Source organism: Lissotriton vulgaris, chromosome 12 (assembly GCF_964263255.1).
Source record: "Lissotriton vulgaris chromosome 12, aLisVul1.2, whole genome shotgun sequence".
Classification (NCBI taxonomy): domain Eukaryota; kingdom Metazoa; phylum Chordata; class Amphibia; order Caudata; family Salamandridae; genus Lissotriton; species Lissotriton vulgaris.
The window spans coordinates 796,287,189-796,307,556 of NC_141700.1; the positions used below are offsets into that span (position 1 = coordinate 796,287,189).

Consider the following 20,368-nt stretch of genomic DNA (forward strand, 5'->3'; position numbering starts at 1 on the left):
AATTTCATCTACTTGTGGTCCAAATAAATCCTGGCCATCAAAAGGTACATTAAGCAGATGTTGCTGTACTTCCGCCGTAAACCCAGATACTCTGACCCATGCATGTCTTCTAATGAGCATACTAGTATTAACCTCTCGTGCACTGGTGTCTGCAGAATCCTATATGCATTGTATAGTGGTACTGGATATCGCTTTGCCGACTTCCACTAATTGTGTTGCCCGTTCTTGGCATTGGCTAGCCAGGGAGATATTGCAATAGTTCTTGCATCTCATCCCATGTAGCCCGATTATATTGATAAAGAAGCCCCACAGAATTCGCGATACGTTTGTGGTTGACAGCTTGTGCTACTACTTTTCCCTGCAGCTTCGTATTTTCTACTCTCCTTATCTGTAGTAGATGCGTCTTCTGTGCCTTGAGGATTGGCTCTTTTCCTGGCAGTGTGCACCATCAATTAATCTGATGTGACCTGTCCATTGTTATACTCAGGGTCCAGTGGACATGGCTCATATTTTTTCTCAACACGAGGTGTGGTTACTCTAGATTTAACAGGTTGTTTAATTATGTCCTGTGTGGATGCCAGTATACCTTTAAGCATAGGTAATGTTTGCATTACTGTGTGTTACCTTTTAAGTGTTTCTACCAGGAAATCATCTTCCTGTGGAACAGTGTGTGGATTTAATTTATGGTATGTAGCAGCCCTAGTAATGATGTCATGATAAGCTGAAGTATCATCTGATGGCGAGGGTTTGGATGGATAAATAAGTGGATCAGAATCATCCAACAGATCAGCATCATAAATATCCAATAGATTGGGATGTATTGTCATCACCCTGTGGATCTATAAAGTATTATCCTCCTCATGTTGATGGCCACAATGAGGCGATTAATGACGTAAGGCATAGTGTGCACAGAGTCCAATGGATCTCCGAAGTCTGCATTCACAGTTTGCAACCCATCTCAGAGCAGGGAAGAAGTCTTTGGCAGCTGCTCTCCACCAAGACTGCTGAAGAAAGAGTCCTGATGTCTTTCCCCCAATTCCACTAATTCATTTGATTCATTCATTCATCAGTTCTGGAAGATTCTGTTTCCGTCTGTGTGGCCCACACAAGTATAGTTCTGGCAAGTCCTGCTACTTCTACTAAAGAATTTCTGGATACTTTGTCTGGTTTGGGAACTTTTGGTTTAAGAAGGTGTATGAAGCTAGCTCTGTATATACTATACTATAACAAAGTAAGGTATAGTGTGCACAGAGTCCGGTGGATCCCCAGAGGCTTTACAGAGGCTAAAGCACAGAATACTCTCTTTTGTGGTAGTGAGGGCAAGCAGTAAGGCTTATCAGTAGGCTGGTTAAGCATTTGTTGTACACACTCAGGCAAGAAATGATTACACACACACATGACAATCTGAGAACAATTCTTTGTAAAAATATAACTTTTTTTATGTTTATTACTTAGAACCAAAGATACTTTTTTGCAGTAAAATAAGTTTTGTAAAACCACAGTTTTTAGGTATAAAAAGTGGACAAAGTGCATTTTTCAAACAGTTCAATGTTAACCTATGGAAGAAAAACAATTCAATTTCACAGGTAAGAACACGACTTACAAATCGAGTCTTTGGGTTTTAGGACCAACATTGGGGCAAGGGTCAGGTAAACGTAGAGGCTACACCACCAGCGGCACTGAGGCTGACTGGTGCAGAGGTCAAATTCGGTTACTGGGGCCCAATGTTAGTCAAAGAAGACTGGGGACATGCTACGAGGTGCCTGTTGCAGGTAGGTAGAAATGGAACTGGAGGTCATCTCCAGGGGTTAGGATCAGCACTGGGGGGCCACGAGGCAGCACCAAGCACACACCCTCTGTGGCACCGAGGCAGTCGGGTGCAGAGTGCCAACACTGTGTTAAACGCCCAATGCAAAATAATTAAGACTCAAGATTTCGAACAAATGCTGCAGGCTCCACCAGGAGGCTGGACGAAGGGCAATAATGGCACTGGAGGTAAGTTGGGGTGCTGAGGAACTCTGGGGAACCGTCGGTCGATCTCCCCAAGGACAGGGGGGGCGCAGGTGCAGGGGTGACGTTGGAGAAGTCTTACTGGAGCCAGTTATGGTTGGGGGACAGTTTGGGTTGAGTCTGAAAGCGTCCCTGTGTAGTCCAGAAGAGGTCACTCTGGGATGGACTTGAGCTCAGGATCGCTGGGGAACCTTCTTGGAACCGGTGGGCCCTTGGTCTTGGGCAGAAGGGGTCAGGTACAGCGGTAGGCCCGAAGGTATGTTTATGAGGTTCAGCAAGACACTGGAGCTCTGCATGTTGGTTTCTTTGTGGCTAAGGCCGCTGTCCTCAAGAGTTCTTGGTCTTTATGGAAGGCAGGCAATCCTCCCAGGGTTGTGGAGGTCGCTGGGCCTGCAGGACGAGAAGCTTTTTGGAGCAGGTTTCTTTGAGGGCTGCAGACAGGCCGATAGGGCTGGGAGTTGTCGTCTGGAGTCTTCACTGCTTCCGGACTCTTCAGTCCATCTTCTTTAGGTCAGCAGGAATCTGAGGATCAAGGTTTAGGGGTGTCCCTAAATACTCAATTTTGGAGTGTTACAGGTACTGGCAGGTAGTAGCCAATGGGCTACTTACTTTTAGGGTGACTACACCCTTTGTATGTCTACTCCCTTTGGGGAGGGGGCATATCTCTAATCATATGGGTTAAAATACTCACAAGTAATATGGAGGATTTTCAAAGGAGAGGGTAACCAGCTCAGGACACATTTGGAGTGGTTCTAGCTGAGAGGGGACACACCTCTTGTGCTTACTAGTTTTCCTAAAGACCTTGACGACCAACACATGCTACGAATAAAGAGGTACTGATGTCAGGAATTTTCCAGAGTCCTGGTTTATCCCTGGGTGAGGTTGTTGTGCATCCAAGAATAGTCTCATCTCTTTGATATATCTTTAGATCTATTATCTTATTTAATTATCTTATCTAATCTCTACTGAATAGTTAATCCTCTCCATGCATACTGAAGGCCAGAAACAATTGCCCACTTTCCACTGCCAACGGAAAGTGAGGAGACTAAGCAATTGGCCCATCCTAGCATACAACAAAGCTATAGAGTAAAACAGTCCATAGTTTCAATCAGTATTGGTAAGGTCAGGTTGAATTTGAAACTAATCTGTTTTGCTCACCACTGCAAAAATTCTCAGATGCTGACAAACAGAACGAAGGTGAGCCATGCGTATTCATTCATCTATCCCATGAAAATGAAACATTCTGGACAATGCAATCCTGTTAAAATCTACAACTATTACAAAAGATTACCATTGATACATTCTGTATAGTTTCAGCACAGGGCTGCAAGTAACTGAAACAAAATGTATGCAAGTGCTTAAATAGGCAAGCTGATGTATGCTTACCTGGTGACTCCATCCTTTATGTGATACAGTAAGCATTCAGACATCAGTGGGTCTTCATTCAAGTTTACCAAATGAGGAGTCTAAGAGAATACGAATGAAAAACCAAGTTGGTGATGGGACAGTAAGTGCTATATAAATAATAATACAATAGGCACTTTAGAACATACCATTTTGGAACGATGCAGACAATGCTTATGGACCACACTGACAGCAAATGTAGACCACTTGAGAGGGCGACTGACACACTCATTTTTTACGTCACTTTTAACCATTCCCTATAAGCCTCTCTTTGAAAACACTGACCTGAACGACAAATAGAAGTCAAAACCTAGGCACCCTCATGGCGCAGGGACCCATCACAGCAAGTGAAGAAAACCAAGTTCCACTCGGACATAAGACACGGAACATGAGCATGATTTATTTAGGGTGATGCAAGCACAAGAACTCAGATACATTTCAATTTGCTGCCATAGTCTTATTTGAAGGCAAAGTCCATAAGCCTTCATAAAATCATGTAGCATCCATCAGAAATATGTCCATCTTTGGGCCTTCTCCATTCTTCATACTAGAATAGGAAAGCCTGTGCTCCAGGCACGGTCCAAAAATGTATTTAAGTTAAATGAAGTCACATTGAAACCTGGATCCTCTATGGAAGCTTAACATTCTCCTGTGCAGTCCGTGTGACTCTACACATGAATAACAAACCACCCCATTCCAGTTTTGACATGATTCTTTTGAATAAAGCAAGGTTGGTGCATGTTTCTCAAGGTAAGCAAGGGCAGAGCACCAAACCACAATGAAGGCAATTTTCCATTACTCTGATGTACTATTCTCTCTTTTTAGGTTGTGCCTATCCCATTCCGCAAGGAATGGATAGGATCGAATTTTAGTGTGCAAAATAAGTTCTCAAACCATCGGCGTATTTAAGACTGGTCACGTGGGTCACGTGGACACAAGCACGCACATTTCCCCACATCAAAGCCATCAGCCTCCCTCCCACAGGCTTCCCCAGTGTGTGCAGTGCGCGCTGGCCTCATTTCTCCTCCCCCTAATTGCTTTTTTTCACGGCCGCCAGGCCGTGAGCTACATCAAAGGGTTCGGCTCCCCGCCCCCTGCTTCACGGACGCTTCTCAGGCCACCAGCCTGCCCAATACTTGCCACGTAGCACCAATGCTTGTTTATTTTGCTGCGCGGCGCCAATGCTTGTTTACAGTGCGACGGTTTTCTTGTTTAAGGCTGTGTTAGTTCGGAGCACTCAGCACTTGTTCGCCGGTGCGGAGATGTCACTGCATTATGTCTGCAGCGCATGCTAATACTTCCAAGCAGCTATTGATTCCTGTTCGGTACATCACACAATTGTTTTGTTGGCGTTGACTAGATACACATTCAAACTACGCTGGTGCAGTGCTGCTGTCAAGCCTACAACAGGTCGATCCTGTTTTCCTGATCAGTCCTTAGCAAAACTAGTCTCCACCCTCAGTAGCTTCTCATTGGGTAAAGTTATCGCTTGTGTGTGTTTGGGGTGAGGGGCTTTTAGCCGTGTGTGTGTTTTGGCTGAGGGAGGGGACAAACATCCTGAGATCGTTTACATTGCGACCGACATCCGTATAATAATTTGTCAATGATTTCTACTGTCACTGGAGAACAGACACCGGCACTGATAGCTTTGAGATGCAGTCCCATACGCACTTCAGTATACATACATACAGTGGCTGCCATTTTCACTTGGGTGCGCGTGCCAAAAACTCCATCCCTCTTGATCAGACACGTTATACGCCAGCTCATAGCCAATACAGATCCGTTTATCAAGATGCACCATTCGCAGACAATGTCGCACAAACCCTCTATCAAGCAATGAATACACAAGCGGACATTGTATTGAGTATTTACTACTAGTCATCTGCGGAATTCAAAGTCAGCAATGCCCCAAAAGGTTACTCCCTTCCATTTTTTTTCTACATGGAAGACTTCGCATCTGACTAAATAAATCTCTTGGTGCCTGCTGCCCTTACGTAAGCAGGAAACTCCTGATTAAAATTATAGCTAGCCCCAATGCTGATCTGACTATTCGTGCCCAGTGTCTGCTCAGCCTTTGTACTGTGTGGATTCTACATGCAATACATTTTCAGAATCCAGCGATTCATCCAATCACTCATTCACTGGATCTGTGCCTTTGACCCGGCACAGTAATTTGGTGTTTGGCTTTGTGCTATACAAATACCACGTACACGCATTGAGCTGTTTGCTAATCTCAAGTAAATTGTTTTTATTCTACTTTGAGGGACGTAAAAGCGAAAAAGCATGATATCTGGTTATTACTACTGTAGAAATGCCCTCATTGTTTAAATAAAAAAAACACAAGATTGCTCGATTAGAAATGTTTTTTTATTTTGCTGTTAAAAGTAAGATTTGAAAAAAAAAACGAAAAACGCAAGAGCAACTATTATTTTGCAGCGCGGCGCCAATCCTTGTTTACAGTGCGACGGTTTTCTTGTTTAACCCCTTCAGCGCTGCGCGAATTCCGCTGCGGTGCTGAAGGTTCTAAAGAACCAATGGAACCATGACGGAACGGTTCCGTCATAAGCACAGGCCAACCAACGCTCATGACGGAACGGTTCCGTCATGAGCATGGAAGGGGTTAAGGCTGTGTTCGTTCGGAGCACTCGGCACTTGTTCGCCGGTGCGGAGAGGTCACTGCATTATGTCTGCAGCGCATGCTAATACTTCCAAGCGGCTATTGATTCCTGTTTGGTACATCACACAATTGTTTTGTTGGCGTTGACTAGATACACGTTCAAACTACGCTGGTGCAGTGCTGCTGTCAAGCCTACTACAGGTCGATCCTGTTTCCCTGATCAGTCCTTAGCAAATCTAGTCTCCACCCTCAGTAGCTTCTCATTAGGTAAAGTTATCGCTTGTGTGTGTTTGGGGTGAGGGGCTTTTAGCCGTGTGTGTGTTTTGGCTGAGGGAGGGGACAAACATCCTGGGATCGTTTACATTGTGACCGACATCCGTATAATAATTTGTCAATGATTTCTACTGTCAGGGGAGAACAGACACCGGCACTGATAGCTTTGAGATGCAGTCGATGTATATGCACAAGTCCCATGCGCACTTCAGTATACATACATACAGTGGCTTCCATTTTCACTTGGGCGCGCGTGCCAAAAACTCCATCCCTCTTGATCAGACACGCTATACGCCAGAGCTCATAGCCAATACAGATCCGTTTATCAAGATGCACCATTCGCACACAATGTCGCACAAACCCTCTTTATCAAGCAAAGAATACACAAGCGGACATTGTATTGAGTATTTACTACCAGTGTTCTGCGGAATTCAAAGTCAGCAATGCCCCAAAAGGTTACTCCCTTCCATTTTTTTTTTTCTACATGGAAGACTTTGCATCCGACTAAATGAATCTCTTGGTGCCTGCTGCCCTTACGTAAGCAGGAAACTCCGGATTAAAATTATAGCTAGCCTCAATGTTGATCTGACTACTCGTGCCCAGTGTCTGCTCAGCCTGTGTACTGTGTGGATTCTACATGCAATACATTTTCGGAACCCAGCGATTCATCCAATCATTTATTCACTGGATCTGTGCCTTTGACCCTGCACAGTAATCTGGTGTTTGGCGTTGTGCCACAGCATCACTCAGCACCACTGAAAACCACAGCATCACTCAGCACCACTGAACGCCACAGCATCACTCTGTGCAACCATTCAATAACAACTGGTTCTAATAGGTTCTCTCAATCAATGTTTCAAGCTTTATTACAAATGTCACAAAAAGATGTTAATATTTCACCTCTGCTCTTGGATTTTCATCACAATAAAATACACTGAACATTATCTTCCCAAGTTATTTACAAAAGTTTAAGCTATTGCCATTATGAATTACAATAACTTTTATTTAAGTATTAATAATTAAAAAAATAAAAGCCATTGTTATTTGTAATATTAATACATCTAAGTCATGTAAATACAACACATATTGCATTACAAATGCTATAGGTGTCACGTTTGCGAAAGTTAAAACTATGGCATTGTAAATGACAAAGCTATTAATTTCGCAATTTTCAAAACCAACACAAATAAAAAATGTGTCATTTACAATACCAATACCTCAAATTTTCCTAATGCAAGACCTATTGCATTGCAAATGCTTGTTTTAATTCCAGTACTGTATCGGAGAGAGACAAAAATGATCTCATTTATGATCACATGTAGAATTCCTCGCCCTCACTAAATCTCATGTTAAAATATGGATTAGTTACTTACCTGTAATCCTAGTTCTCTTCCAGGGGTATCCTCATCAAAGTCATAAGCATTAGAATATTCCCGCCCATGCGCGGGACCCCGGAAACAATATATTATATGTGCCCCACATATACATATACATATATATATAAATATATATATATAAAAATAAGCAATTGCAGCCAAATAAAACAGTAGAGCTGGAATATGCTGTGAAGAATTTCCACCATACATGTGTATTAGCATTAGAAACATGAGAAACAACACCAATGCTTGTTTAGAAACTGTTTTAATGCTTAGAAAGCAGTAGAAATTCTTATAACACACTGAAAGCATATACAGCTCCCAGGCTGCATTGCAAATACCCAGTCTAAGACTAAAAAGCTAACCCTGTAGCTGCATGTACCAAAACTGACGCTGTGCCTTTAAGGCACCTCTGCCCCTAGCTTCCCATCATGCCTCAGGGGTTACAGTTAGGTCAGTTGTTATTTTCGGAGACTGAAAACAAAACCATGGTAGTAACAGGTTAAAACATCTCCTACTTCATAAACAAAGTCCTTTGCCCGGGGAGGCGGGAGGGTTGCTTATGACTTTGATGAGGATACCCCTGGAAGAGAACTAGGATTACAGGTAAGTAACTAATCCTTCTCTTCCAGGGGATCCTCATCAATAGTCATAAGCATTAGAATAGAGTAGCGAGCCTCACCTCATCCCTGCGGGCAAAGGAACAAACAGGTAACATTCACATTCGTAAGCCCAAAAGTAGGCCTTATTCCACCCAAATAGGTTTCTCAAGGAGGCTTGCCCTACTTGAGAATCCGCTCTGGAATCAGACTCTAGGCAATAATGCCTTGTAAAGGTATGGACTGATTTCCATGTCGCAGCCTTGCAAATTTCTGACATGGGAATGTCATGTAAAAATGCTGTTGTGGCTGCCTTCCCCCTAGTGGAATGAGCTTTGGGTGATTGTAACAAAGGTTTGCCAGCCAGCTGGTATGCTAGTTTGATACATGAGACAATCCATCTGGAGATGGACCTTTTGGCTGCTGCAAACCCGGTCCTCATTGAACCATAATTGACAAAGAGTTGGTCTGTCTTTCTGGTGCCCTTCGTTCTTTCTAGGTAAAACTTTAGCACCCGTTTAAGATCTAACGAGTGCAACGACCTCTCAGCTGGGGTCGATGGGTTAGGAAAGAACGAAGGAAGGGTAATCGTTTGGTTTATATGAAAATCCGATACCACTTTTGGAAGGAAAGAAGGGTGAGCCCTCATTACCACTCTGTTGTGGTGAAACACAGTGTAAGGTTCCTTGGTGCAGAGTGCTTGAATCTCGCTAACCCTGCGAGCAGAGGTTATTGCCACCAAGAAGGCCGCCTTCCAAGTGAGATGCTGCAAGGAGGCCTTGTGTATAGGTTCAAATGGTGCAGACATCAGCCTGGAGAGAACCAGGTTCAACTCCCAGGGAGGAGAAGGATTTCTCACAGGGGGATAGACCTTCTTCAATCCCTGAAGGAAATCCTTAACCACTGGGACCTGAAAAAACGACGTTTGTGTAGGTGATTTTCTGTACGCTACTATGGCAGATAGGTGAACCCTGACAGAAGCGTATTTCAACCCTGATGTCGCTAAGTAAAGGAGGTATGGGAGGACTACCTCTTCTTGTCCTTTGGTGGGATCAAAGCCATGGTCCTTACACCAAATGAAAAATCTCTTCCACTTGAACGCATAAGACGCCCTTGTGGAAGGCCTCTTTGCCTCTCTTAAAATATTCATACATTCTGGAGGCAGATTTAAGTGTCCGTATTGCAAGACCTCAGGAGCCATGCAGTCAGGTTCAGTGACGGGAGGTTGGGATGCAGGATCCTTCCGTTCATTTTGCTCAACAGGTCCGGCCTGCATGGCAGACGTCTGTGTGGACACAGCGACAGATGTAATAGGCCTGGATACCACCATTGTCGCGGCCAATCCGGAGCAACTAGGATCATGTCCATGCTCGATCTGATGAGCTTGGCCACCACCTTCGGAATCAGTGCCAGAGGAGGAAACGCATAGGCGAACATTCCTGTCCACTCCAGCAGGAGAGCGTTCCCTTGTGTCCCTGGTCGGTGGAACCTGGACGCGAAGGCGTGGCATTTGGCGTTTTCGTCGTCCGCGAATAAATCTATGTCTGGACGGCCCCAGCAACGGAAGAGTTCTTCGACTACTTCGTCGTTTAGCACCCAGTCTGGCTGATCTTCGAAGTGCCTGCTGAGTGGGTCCGCCTTTGTGTTTAGCTCGCCTGGAAGGTGTACTGCCACCACCGACAGTCCCCGAGCCAGAAGCCAGTGCCATATTGTCTGGGCCTCCTGAGACAGAGGGCGAGACCGGGTTCCTCCCTGCTTGTTCAGATAGAACATAGTTGTAGTGTTGTCCGTCTGAACCAAGATTTTGTCCGTTGTGATTGCTGGAAGGAACGCTTTGAGCGCCAGATGAACTGCTCGAAGTTCCAGCATGTTGATGTGGTATGTCTGGAGGTTGGTCGACCAGCGACCCTGAATCTGAAGATGACCCATGTGAGCACCCCAACCTTCCAGAGATGCGTCCGTTACCACAGACATCGAAGGAAGAGGCTGCTGAAAAGGGACTCCCTGCAAGACATTCCGAGGGCGAGTCCACCACTGTATTGAGGTCAGTGCTGCTTGAGATAGGATGATTCGATCCTCCCAATCTCCTGTCGCTTGGTCCCACTGATCTTCCACAGACTCTTGTAGAGGACGCATCCTCAACCTGGCGTTTGGAATTAGGAAGATGCAGGACGCCATGGAGCCCAGTAGAGACGCTACTTCTCGCACCTTTGGACGAGGAAACTGGAGTAACTTTCTGCATTTCTGCCCCATGGAAGATAGTCTCTCCTGCGAAGGAAACGCTCTTCCTAAATTTGTGTCTAGAACTGCTCCCAGATAGTGGATGGTTTGTGTGGGATGCAGGACTGACTTTTCTGTGTTCACGTGGAGCCCAAGCCTGTGTAGTTGTTGAAGACACAGGCGACAGTCTTTGGTGGCTTGATGAGGGGACGGACTCTTCAGGAGCCAGTCGTCTAGATATGGGTACACAAAAAGACCTTTTTTGTGTAGACATGCCGCTACCACTGCCATGCACTTGGTGAACACCCTTGGTGCGGATTTTAGACCGAACTGAAGTACTTTGTACTGGTAATGCTTGTTCCCTACCAGAAACCTCAAGTACTTCCGATGACCTGGTGTTATAGGAATGTGGAAGTACGCGTCCTGTAAATCCACCGAACACATCCAATCTCCACTTTGTAGATGAGGACATATCTGATGAAGTGCCAGCATGCGAAACTTCTCTTTGACCACCACCTTGTTGAGGGTCCGAAGATCTAAAATCGGTCTGAACTTGTCCTCTAGGTCTCTTTTGGGGACTAGAAAATACCTTGAGTACACTCCTCTCCCCCTTTGGGGTGGGGGTACCTCTTCGATTGCGTTTTTCTTTAAGAGGACGCTCACCTCCCTTTTGAGGAGGTTTAGATGGTACGAGCGAGACTTTTTTGGAGGAATCGGTTGTGGTCTCTTCCGGAAACGTAGCGCATATCCATTGCGCAGTATATTCAGCACCCACTGATCTTTTGTGATGCTGACCCACTCTGCCAGGTGTTGCGAAGCACTTCCTCCCACTGGAGTGGGTAACGGCGCCAGAGGAAGCCACTGCTCAGGCTTTGCCTCCTCTAGGCGTGGCAGAGGCCTGATGATGTCCGCCTCTGCCTCTACCCGATTTTCCTCCTCTGTATTGTGTCTTCCCTTGAGGCTTGTTCTGAGACCATTGAGGGGTTTGAACCCTCTGTTGGCCTCCCCGGTTCTTGTTGGTCTTGAAGCGTCGCTTGAACGGCTCTTTCTTCTTTTCCAGACCAACTGCCTTCACCGTGTCCAATTCGGTTTTCATGCGGGTCATTTCTTGATCGGCATGTTCCCCAAAGAGTGAAGATCCTGAGAAGGGCAGATTGAGGATGCGTTGCTGGGCATCTGGTTTGAGACCAGTTAAACGCAACCAAGAAGATCTTCTCGCGCATACCCCATGTGAGTAGGCATGTCCTGCTAGTAGGGCGTTAACTGCGGATGAACTGATCATTTGGTTTGCCACCAAACAGCCCTCCGTCACTGTTTCCTCAAAGTCCTTCTGGTCCTCCTTGGGCAATTTCTCTTTGAATCGTTCCATGGAGTCCCACAGAGCTCTATCGTACCTGCCGAGAAGTGCTGAGGCACTAGAGACTTTCAGGGATGAAGCTGCTGTGCTGCACACTCTGCGTCCCCAAGAATCTTGGGTCTTGCTGTCCTTGTCAGGAGGAACTGAAGAAGAAGGAGCGACTGCGTGATTCTTCCTAGCTGAGGCTACGATAACTGAGTCCGCTGCAGGCTCCCCTTTAACAAAGATTGGATCCGATTCGGCCGGCCTATACTTTTTCTGGATACGTGCCGGTACCGCCCTGATCGCTGCTGGCGTGAGGAAAACCTCCTTGATTGGGTCCATTATCCCTGGAACCAATGGGAGCAAAGGCCGTGAATATGATTTGTGACGAAGGGTCTCAAAAATCACAGTAGTGGAAACTTCTGGAACAGCCATTTCTATTTGAAGTTTTTGAGCGCCCCTTTGTAGAACGTCCAGATATGTGTTGACGTCGTCAAGCGGGGAAGCTCTGGAGCGAGGGCTGTCTGCCAGCGTTGGGGAGTAATCCCCTTTAGAAGATCTCGAAGAAGATGAGGAGGAGGATGATGGTGTTCTCCTTCTCCTGTGGTGAGATTTTTCCTTCCTCACTGGCGATCTTCTCGGTCGGTCTTCCCTTCGAGGAGAACGTGATTCTCTCCGATGCTCCCTTCGTGGAGATCTCGACCTCTCAGTTCGTACCTCCCTTCTCGGTGTTCGAGACCTGGGATGCTCTCTCCGTGGCGATCGGGAGACCCTGGGGGTATGCGACCTTTCCGCTCTTCTCTCCTGAGAGCGTGATCGGTGCCTGATAGGACTCTGTCTGTCTGTCTCTTCTATTAGTCTCTGAAGAGGTGACCTGTGGAGTGGGCTTACATATCTTTGTAGCCTCTACGTCGCTCCAGAATCCTTCCAGTTGCTCAACGGAGCATACCATCTTGGCGAGAGTGTTATCTTTCGCTGGGGCAACGGACTTCTACTCCTGGAAGAGGACCTCGATGAGCTAGAGGCACTTGAGGAGGAATGGTGAGAAGCCGATTGAGTCACCAAAATAGTCGAAGGCACTGAAGGAGATTTTCGTCTCACTGGTGTTGGCAGACGTCTTAAAAGTCTTTCCCTTGACGTTGAACGCCTCTGCGGCGTCGATGGAGTGATAATCTTCGACGTCGAACGCCTCGATGACGACCTGTGCTCTCTCGACGTCGACCTGTGATGTCGAGCCGATGACGGAGTCTTCTCCCTCGACGTCGAACGGCGTCGCCCTGCCTTCGACGGAGGTCTCGACGTCGAACGGTGTTGCCCTGCCGTCGACGGAGGTCTTGACGTCGAACGGCGTTGCCCTGCCGTCGACGGAGGTCTCGACGTCGAACGGCGTTGCCCTGCCGTCGACGGAGGTCTCGACGTCGACCGACGTTGGTCTGTCGGCGACGGAGATGGCATTCGACGTCCTGTCGTCGACGAAGCCCTTGATGTCGACCTGGCATGTGGCGACGGCGGAGGATCGGACATCCTCGACGTCGAGCGCCGACACGCCTTCGACGATGATCCCTTCCTCGACGACGATCGTCCGAGGGGGCTCTTGCTCCTCGACGCCGAGCGCCTCCGTGGAGACGTCGGCGGAGGTGTCACACTCTTCGAAGCCTGTCGACGTTGAGACGACGGCGAGTGTATTCTGTCTCTCGACGCCGACCGTCGCCTGGTTGACGGCGGCGGAGTTGACTTACGTCTCGACGCCGATCTCCTCGCCGACGGAGATCTCGTGGCTTCTCTCGACGCCGATCGTCGCCTAGTTGACGACAGCGGAGCTTTCTTCGTCGTCTGTGATTTTCTTTTCGAGGACGATTTCCTCGTCGACGCCGGTCCCGACGTCGACTGAGCTTTTTCTTTCGAATTGTCCATCAGATGTCGTTTTTTCAGCGCCGAGCCCGGCGCTGAGGTTGATGGACGCTCTGACTTGCCTTTGGAGGGAGTTCTGGGTCTCTTTGAACTCTTCCTCTCTGTAGATCTTCCCCTCATGGATCTCTGGGCCAGACCATAGAGCCTGTTCCTCTCTCTGTCTTTTAAAGTTCTGTCAGACAGGTTTTGACAATGAGAACAGTCTTTTGGATCATGATCTTCTGGCAAGCATAAAATACAGACCTCATGAGAGTCCGTTTTTGCCTTCTTGTGGCCACAAGAAGGGCAATCATCAAATAATGAGGGCATCCTGACAGGAAAACCTCACAAAAATTCGACTGCTAAGCAGTTATTTACTTGACCCTGATGTTAAAAGTCAAAGTAAATCAAAAAATTGTTCTTTTGAAGATTTTCTGACTGAAAAAGGCAGAAAAATGTGGAGCTGTGTATCCAGGGTCCTTCCTGAAGGAGCCGGAAAGAACAACTGACCTAACTGTAACCCCTGAGGCATGATGGGAAGCTAGGGGCAGAGGTGCCTTAAAGGCACAGCGTCAGTTTTGGTACATGCAGCTACAGGGTTAGCTTTTCAGTCTTTTTAGACTGGGTATTTGCAATGCAGCCTGGGAGCTGTATATGCTTACAGTGTGTTATAAGAATTTCTACTGCTTTCTAAGCATTAAAACAGTTTCTAAACAAGCATTGGTGTTGTTTCTCATGTTTCTAATGCTAATACACATGTATGGTGGAAATTCTTCACAGCATATTCCAGCTCTACTGTTTTATTTGGCTGCAATTGCTTATTTTTATATATATATATTTATATATATATGTATATGTATATGTGGGGCACATATGATATATTGTTTCCGGGGTCCCGCGCATGGGCGGGAATATTCTAATGCTTATGACTATTGATGAGGATCCCCTGGAAGAGAAATATTATATACCCTTCCAAGATCGTATGAAATCAGGAATTTCAATCACATATGAAGTCTAACCCCCACCCTGGAGAAACCATGACATAGCAGCCAGATGCAAGGAAGTCACAGGCTACTGTTTCCATGCCTTTAGGTCGGCCTACCATGACTTCCTCACAAACTGGAGGAAGCATTTGTAGGGCTTGCCTAGGCAGCGCATGCGCTGTCTCGATGAGACATACTGTATCTAAGATATGCACTTTAAAAAAAATGCCCATCTATTTCATTGATCCCTATCCTGCCATTCAGAAATGGTGGCTTTTCATTGGTGAATACCCTTAGTAGTCCCTCCTTTTAGAATTTTGTATCCTCCCATGAGGACAGCCCCTTTTCCGTGAGCGGTTACTTGTTATTGTTACTTATTACAACTGTAATTAACACAGCTAGTGAGCTGCACTTTTGAGCGCGTCGTTTGCAAGGGACGGAGCTTCAAAAGCATAGCATTTACAATGAGAGTGCTTTCTGCCTTTTGCAGGTTAGTAACAGCCAGCCTTCTTACATTAAAAAGCAGATCCGCAGCGTAGGATTTTTACATTCTGCTCGAGCAGCGAATGTTGTAACGTAAACAAGTATACATATCACATACTTTGTTTTTGTTGTTCCAATTAAAGTTTTGTCAGCACTGGTAGACCAGGCAGTTTAATCTTAAAGATCTGCTTAGAAGGTGCATGTATACAAGTTTGCGTAAGCGAAATTAAAAGGAAAATGCTACTTACCAGTGTGCATCTGTTCTTGGCATGTAGAGCTGCAGAGTCCTACACTTAGCAATAGATCGCCACCTGGTGTTGGGCTTGGATGATTGCAGGTTGTTGTCTTCTTGGAAGAAGTCTTTGTAGTCACGAGATAGGTGACTCCTCCCTTGGACAATACTGCGCATGGTCATCGACTTCATCCTCAGATTGTTTTTCGCCATGATGGGAAATGATGGAGTTAGTAGAAGTAAAGAGAAAGGATGTCCATGCGTGTGCATCTAATTAAGATGAGTACTGGAACGGATACAAGTCCCGGGGAGGCGGGAGGGCGTGTAGGACTCTGAAGCTCTACATGCCAAGAACAGATGCATACTGGTAAGTAGCATTTTCCGTTCGAGGCATATGAGCTGCAGATCCTACACTTCGCAACGATTGTGCAGCAGTGTCTCCCCTAGCGGTGGTCGCTTGTATACGTTGCAGCATACTGAAATAGTGTTTTAAGGACAGCTTGGCCCACTGCAGCTTGCTGCTTGGCTTGCACATCAACACAATAGTGTTTAGTGAAGGTGTGTATTGTAGACCATGTTGCTGCCTTGCATATATCCTCTAATGGTATGTTTCCTAAGAAAGCCATAGAGGCTCCTAGTTTGCGAGTGGAGTGTGCTCTAGGAGGAACTGTTAGTGTACGTTTAGCTTTTTGATAGCATATTTGAATACACTTCACAATCCATATGGCAATTCCTCCTTTAGAGATGGGATTGCCTTTGTGTGGGGGAGAGAAAGATACAAATAGTTGTTTTGTCTTTCTGAAGGATTTAGTCCTGTCTGTGTAGTATAGTAGAGCTCTTCTAACATCTAAGGTGTGTAAAGCCCTTTCTGCAACAGAGTCCGGTTTTTGAAAAAACACTGGTAACTCTACTGATTGGTTTAGGTGAAAAGGAGTAATCACTTTTGGCAGGAATTTAGGATTGGGTCTAAGAACCACTTTGTTAGGATGTATTTGATAAAATGGTTCTTCTATTGTGAATGCTTGTATTTCACTAACTCTTCTAAGAGAGGTGATGGCAACAAGGAAGGCAGTTTTCCATGTTAGAAATTGCAGTTCACACTTATGTAAAGGCTCAAAAGGGGGGGCCATGAGTCCTGCAAGGACCACATTTAGGTTCCATACTGGAGCAGGTGGTAACCTAGGTGGGATTATTAGTTTTAATCCTTACATAAATGCTTTTATTGCAGGTACTCTAAAGAGAGATAGATGTTGTCTATTTTGTAAATAGGCTGCAATTGCTGCTAGATGCAGGCGTATGGAAGAATAAGCCAAATGGGACCTTTGTAGGTGTAGAAGGTAGCAAATGATATTTTGGATGGAAACATCCAGTGGATCAATGTGATTGTTGTTACAGTATATTGCAAACCTTTTCTACTTAGCAGCATAACATGCTCTGGTAGTGGGTCTTCTAGCTTCTTTAATGATATTCATACAGTCTGGTGGTAAGTTTAAATAACCAACCTCTAGGACTTCAGGAGCCAGATCGCCAAATTCAGTTGGCTTTGTTCTGGGTGCCTTATTTCTCCATGGTTCTGTGTTAACAGGGATGGCATGAGCCGGAATTTCTGATGTGGAACCAGTGAGAGATCCAGTAGCATTGTGAACCACGGCTGGCGTGCCCATGTGGGGGCCACTAGTATTAGTTTGAGAGACTGTTGTCTGAGCTTGCGTACTACTAGTGGAATGAATGGGAGAGGCAGAAAAGCGTACGCAAATCTGCCTGACCAGTTCTTCCATATTGCATTCCCCTCCGACCGTGGGTGTGGGAACCTGGCGGTGAAGGTTGGACATTTTGAGTTCTCGTGGGTGGCAAACAGGTCTATTTGTGGATGCCCCCACATTTGAAAGAATGGTTGAAGTACCTGTGGATGCAACTCCCATTCGTGAATCCGTTGTGATTGACGACTTAACAGATCTGCTATCTGGTTGTGGATCCCTGGAAGGTGTTCTACTGTAAGATGTATGTTTTGAGGGATGGCCCATCTCCAAATGTTCTGTGCAAGCTGGGACAGTTGCAGAGAGTGTGTCCCCCCTGTTTTTGTACATAATACATGGCTGTCATATTGTCCGTCCGGACTAGGACAGCTTTGTTTTGTATTTGTACTTGAAAAGTTTTGAGTGCTAGGAAAATTGCTAGCAACTGCAAATGGTTGATGTGGAATTGTTTCTGTTGATTGTTCCATTGGCCTTGTGTGGTATAATGCAAGAGATGGGCTCCCCATCCTGTGAGGGATGCGTCTGTCGTGAGCACTATATGTGGAACAGGGTCTAGGAACGGCCGTCCCTTTGTCAAGTTTTTGATGTTCCACCATTGCAGAGAGCGATATGTACGGCTGTCTACCAACACCAGGTCTGTGAGCTGACCTTGAGCCTGATTCCATTGTTGTGCTAGACACTCTTGTAGTGGGCGCATTTGCAGTCTTGTGTGAGGGACTATAAAGATGCAAGACGCCTATTAGTTTCATAAACACTCTGGCTTGGAAAGAGTGCTGGCATTGAAAAAGTGAGACTAAGTTCTGAATACTTTGAATCCTGCTTGACTGGGATACGCTAGAGCTGCAGATGTGTCTAAGGTAGCTCCTAGATATTGATGAACGTGCGAAGGTTCTAGGTGCGACTTGGTGTAATTTATTGTAAACCCTAAGTCGTGCAATGTTTGAATTGTTTGTTTTGTGTGTTGTACACACTGGTTGAGCGATCTTGCTTTTATAAGCCAGTCGTCGAGGTAAGGGAAGACATGTATTTGTTATCTTCTGAGATGTGCTGCTACTGCTGCTAAGCACTTTGTAAACACTCATGGTGCTGTGTGACCCCGAATGGAAGGACTTTGAACTGATAGTGTTGTCCTTGTATGACAAACCTTAGATACTTCCTGTGCGGAGGATGTATAGGAATGTGAAAGTAGGCGTCTTTTAGGTCTAGTGTGGACAGAAAATCTCCCTGTTGTAGTAATGGGAGTACTTGTTGTAAAGTGATCATGTGAAAATGATCCGATTGTATGTAATGGTTGAGGGGCCTGAGGTCGAGAATTGGTCTTAATGTCCCGTACTTTTTGGGAATTAGGAAGTGCAGTGAGTAAACTCCTGTTCCTTGTTCCTCTAAAGGAACTACGTGAATAGCATCTTTTTGTAGAAGTGCTAGAACTTCCTGTTGAAGCAGGGTTATATGGTCTGTGGACATTGGACGCCGCCTGGGTGGTATTTTTGGGGGGGTTGCTGTGAGTTCTAGGCAGTAACCATGTTGGATAATTTGTCTTACCCACTTGTCTGTTGTGATGGAGTTCCAGACAGGTAGGAACTGTGAAAGTCTGCCCCCCACAGGAGTGGAATGCTGTAGGGGAGGCAGAGGGAAGTCACTGTTTGGGAGTGGAAGAGGAGCGGTTGTTATTACCTTTGCTTCTTCCCTTGTTGTTGTTGCCTCTGTATCCTCCTCTAAAGAATCCTTTATTAGAGGAGGTTTGTGCGTTCGTTTTAAAAGATGATGTGGTCTCTGTGCCCGTTTGCTTTGAGCCTCCTCTATAGAAGGAGCGGCGAAAAGAACCTTTATTTTGGGTGGATTGTAATGCACCCATAGACTTAGCTGTGTCTGTGTCTTCTTTCATCTTCTCTAGTGTGTTGTCTACCTCCGGCCCAAACAACTGGTTTTGATTAAAGGGCTGGTTCCAGATGGTAGTTTGTACCTCTGGTTTAAACCCTGAAATGCGTAACCATGCATGACGTCTGAGAATCACACTAGTATTGACTGCTCTGGATGCTGTGTCAGCTACATCTAGTGCACATTTATTTGAGGCATTCGATATTAGTTTGCCTTCATGTAAGAGCTCTGCTGCCAGAGGGAGATGTTCCATTAACTTTTCTAGTTGGTCGTAGTGAGCCCTGTCGTAGGGTGAAAGTAAGGCGTGTGTGTTTTCTATGCGCCATATGCCTTTTTCCCGACGCATCAATAATTTTTGATTCCTTGTCAGGCGGGGGTGTCACCAGAAGTTTGGGAGTTAGCTCTTTTACGTGCATTTGACACTACCAAGGAGTCTAGTGGCAGATGTCCCTTAATATAGACCAGATCAGCTGGTGCTGGTTTATACTTTTTTCTACTCTGGGATTTAGCACCCTACATCTTACTGGATCTTTCAAAATGCCAGGAGCATGTTTAATAACCCCTTTTATCATAGGCAATATTTAAGTAGACCTTTGACTGTTTAAAAGTGTCTAGTAAGAAATCCTCCTCAATGGCATCAGAGTGCATTGACACCCCATGGTAAAGGGCAGCTCTGTTTAATAAATGATTAAACCCAATACTATCTTCTGTAGGGGAAGGTTTTGTTGGGTAGTACTGAGGCTCAGGGATGTCTGGTGTAAAACCGAATGCCTCATCCTCCTTGGGATATTGGGGGTTGACATCCTCATCTAAAGGGTATGTTACGTCATAGCCCCCAACTATATCATACTCTTCGTCAGTGTGGTGTGATGATACAGGAGATTGAACTGGAGAAGTTATAGGTTCAATGTAAGAGTTAGGAGAGGAAGAAGGTGAAGGAGAGGAAGGGTGCATTGGAAAAGTTGCACAGTCCTTTTTGGCAGGAACCATAGGTGGAAGTGGTGTGTCTGCTGGTCTTTTGATATGGGGAATTGCTTCTGGTCTTTTTTTATATGGAATTGCTTCCACATGTCCAGTTTTTGGATTAATATAGACCTTTTTCTGTTTAGGATCTGGTTTAAACAGTTCTTCTTGTTCCATAATTTTCTTTGGCGTTGATTTTTTCGATGCCAATAGAGGTTGATTAGTGTTCTTTGCCTTAGAAGGAGTGATCGAGTCCTGTGGCAATTTTTTCAGTGCCGAAGATGGTCTAGGCTTGTCTGTATCATGCCTTGGAGATTTTGGTACCGATATTGTAGATTTCGGCG

At 45.7% G+C, this 20,368-nt stretch overlaps 1 protein-coding gene across 1 annotated transcript in view; it reads right to left on the reverse strand.

The window, feature by feature from the left end:
- KIF1C (kinesin family member 1C) overlaps positions 1 to 20,368 on the reverse strand; it is a 912,154-nt gene that overhangs the window by 212,183 nt on the left and 679,603 nt on the right. The window contains exon 16 of the mRNA XM_086946204.1: positions 3,397 to 3,476. Coding sequence (XP_086802330.1) covers positions 3,397 to 3,476 — 80 coding nt within the window. The remainder of the gene's footprint in view (positions 1 to 3,396; positions 3,477 to 20,368) is intronic.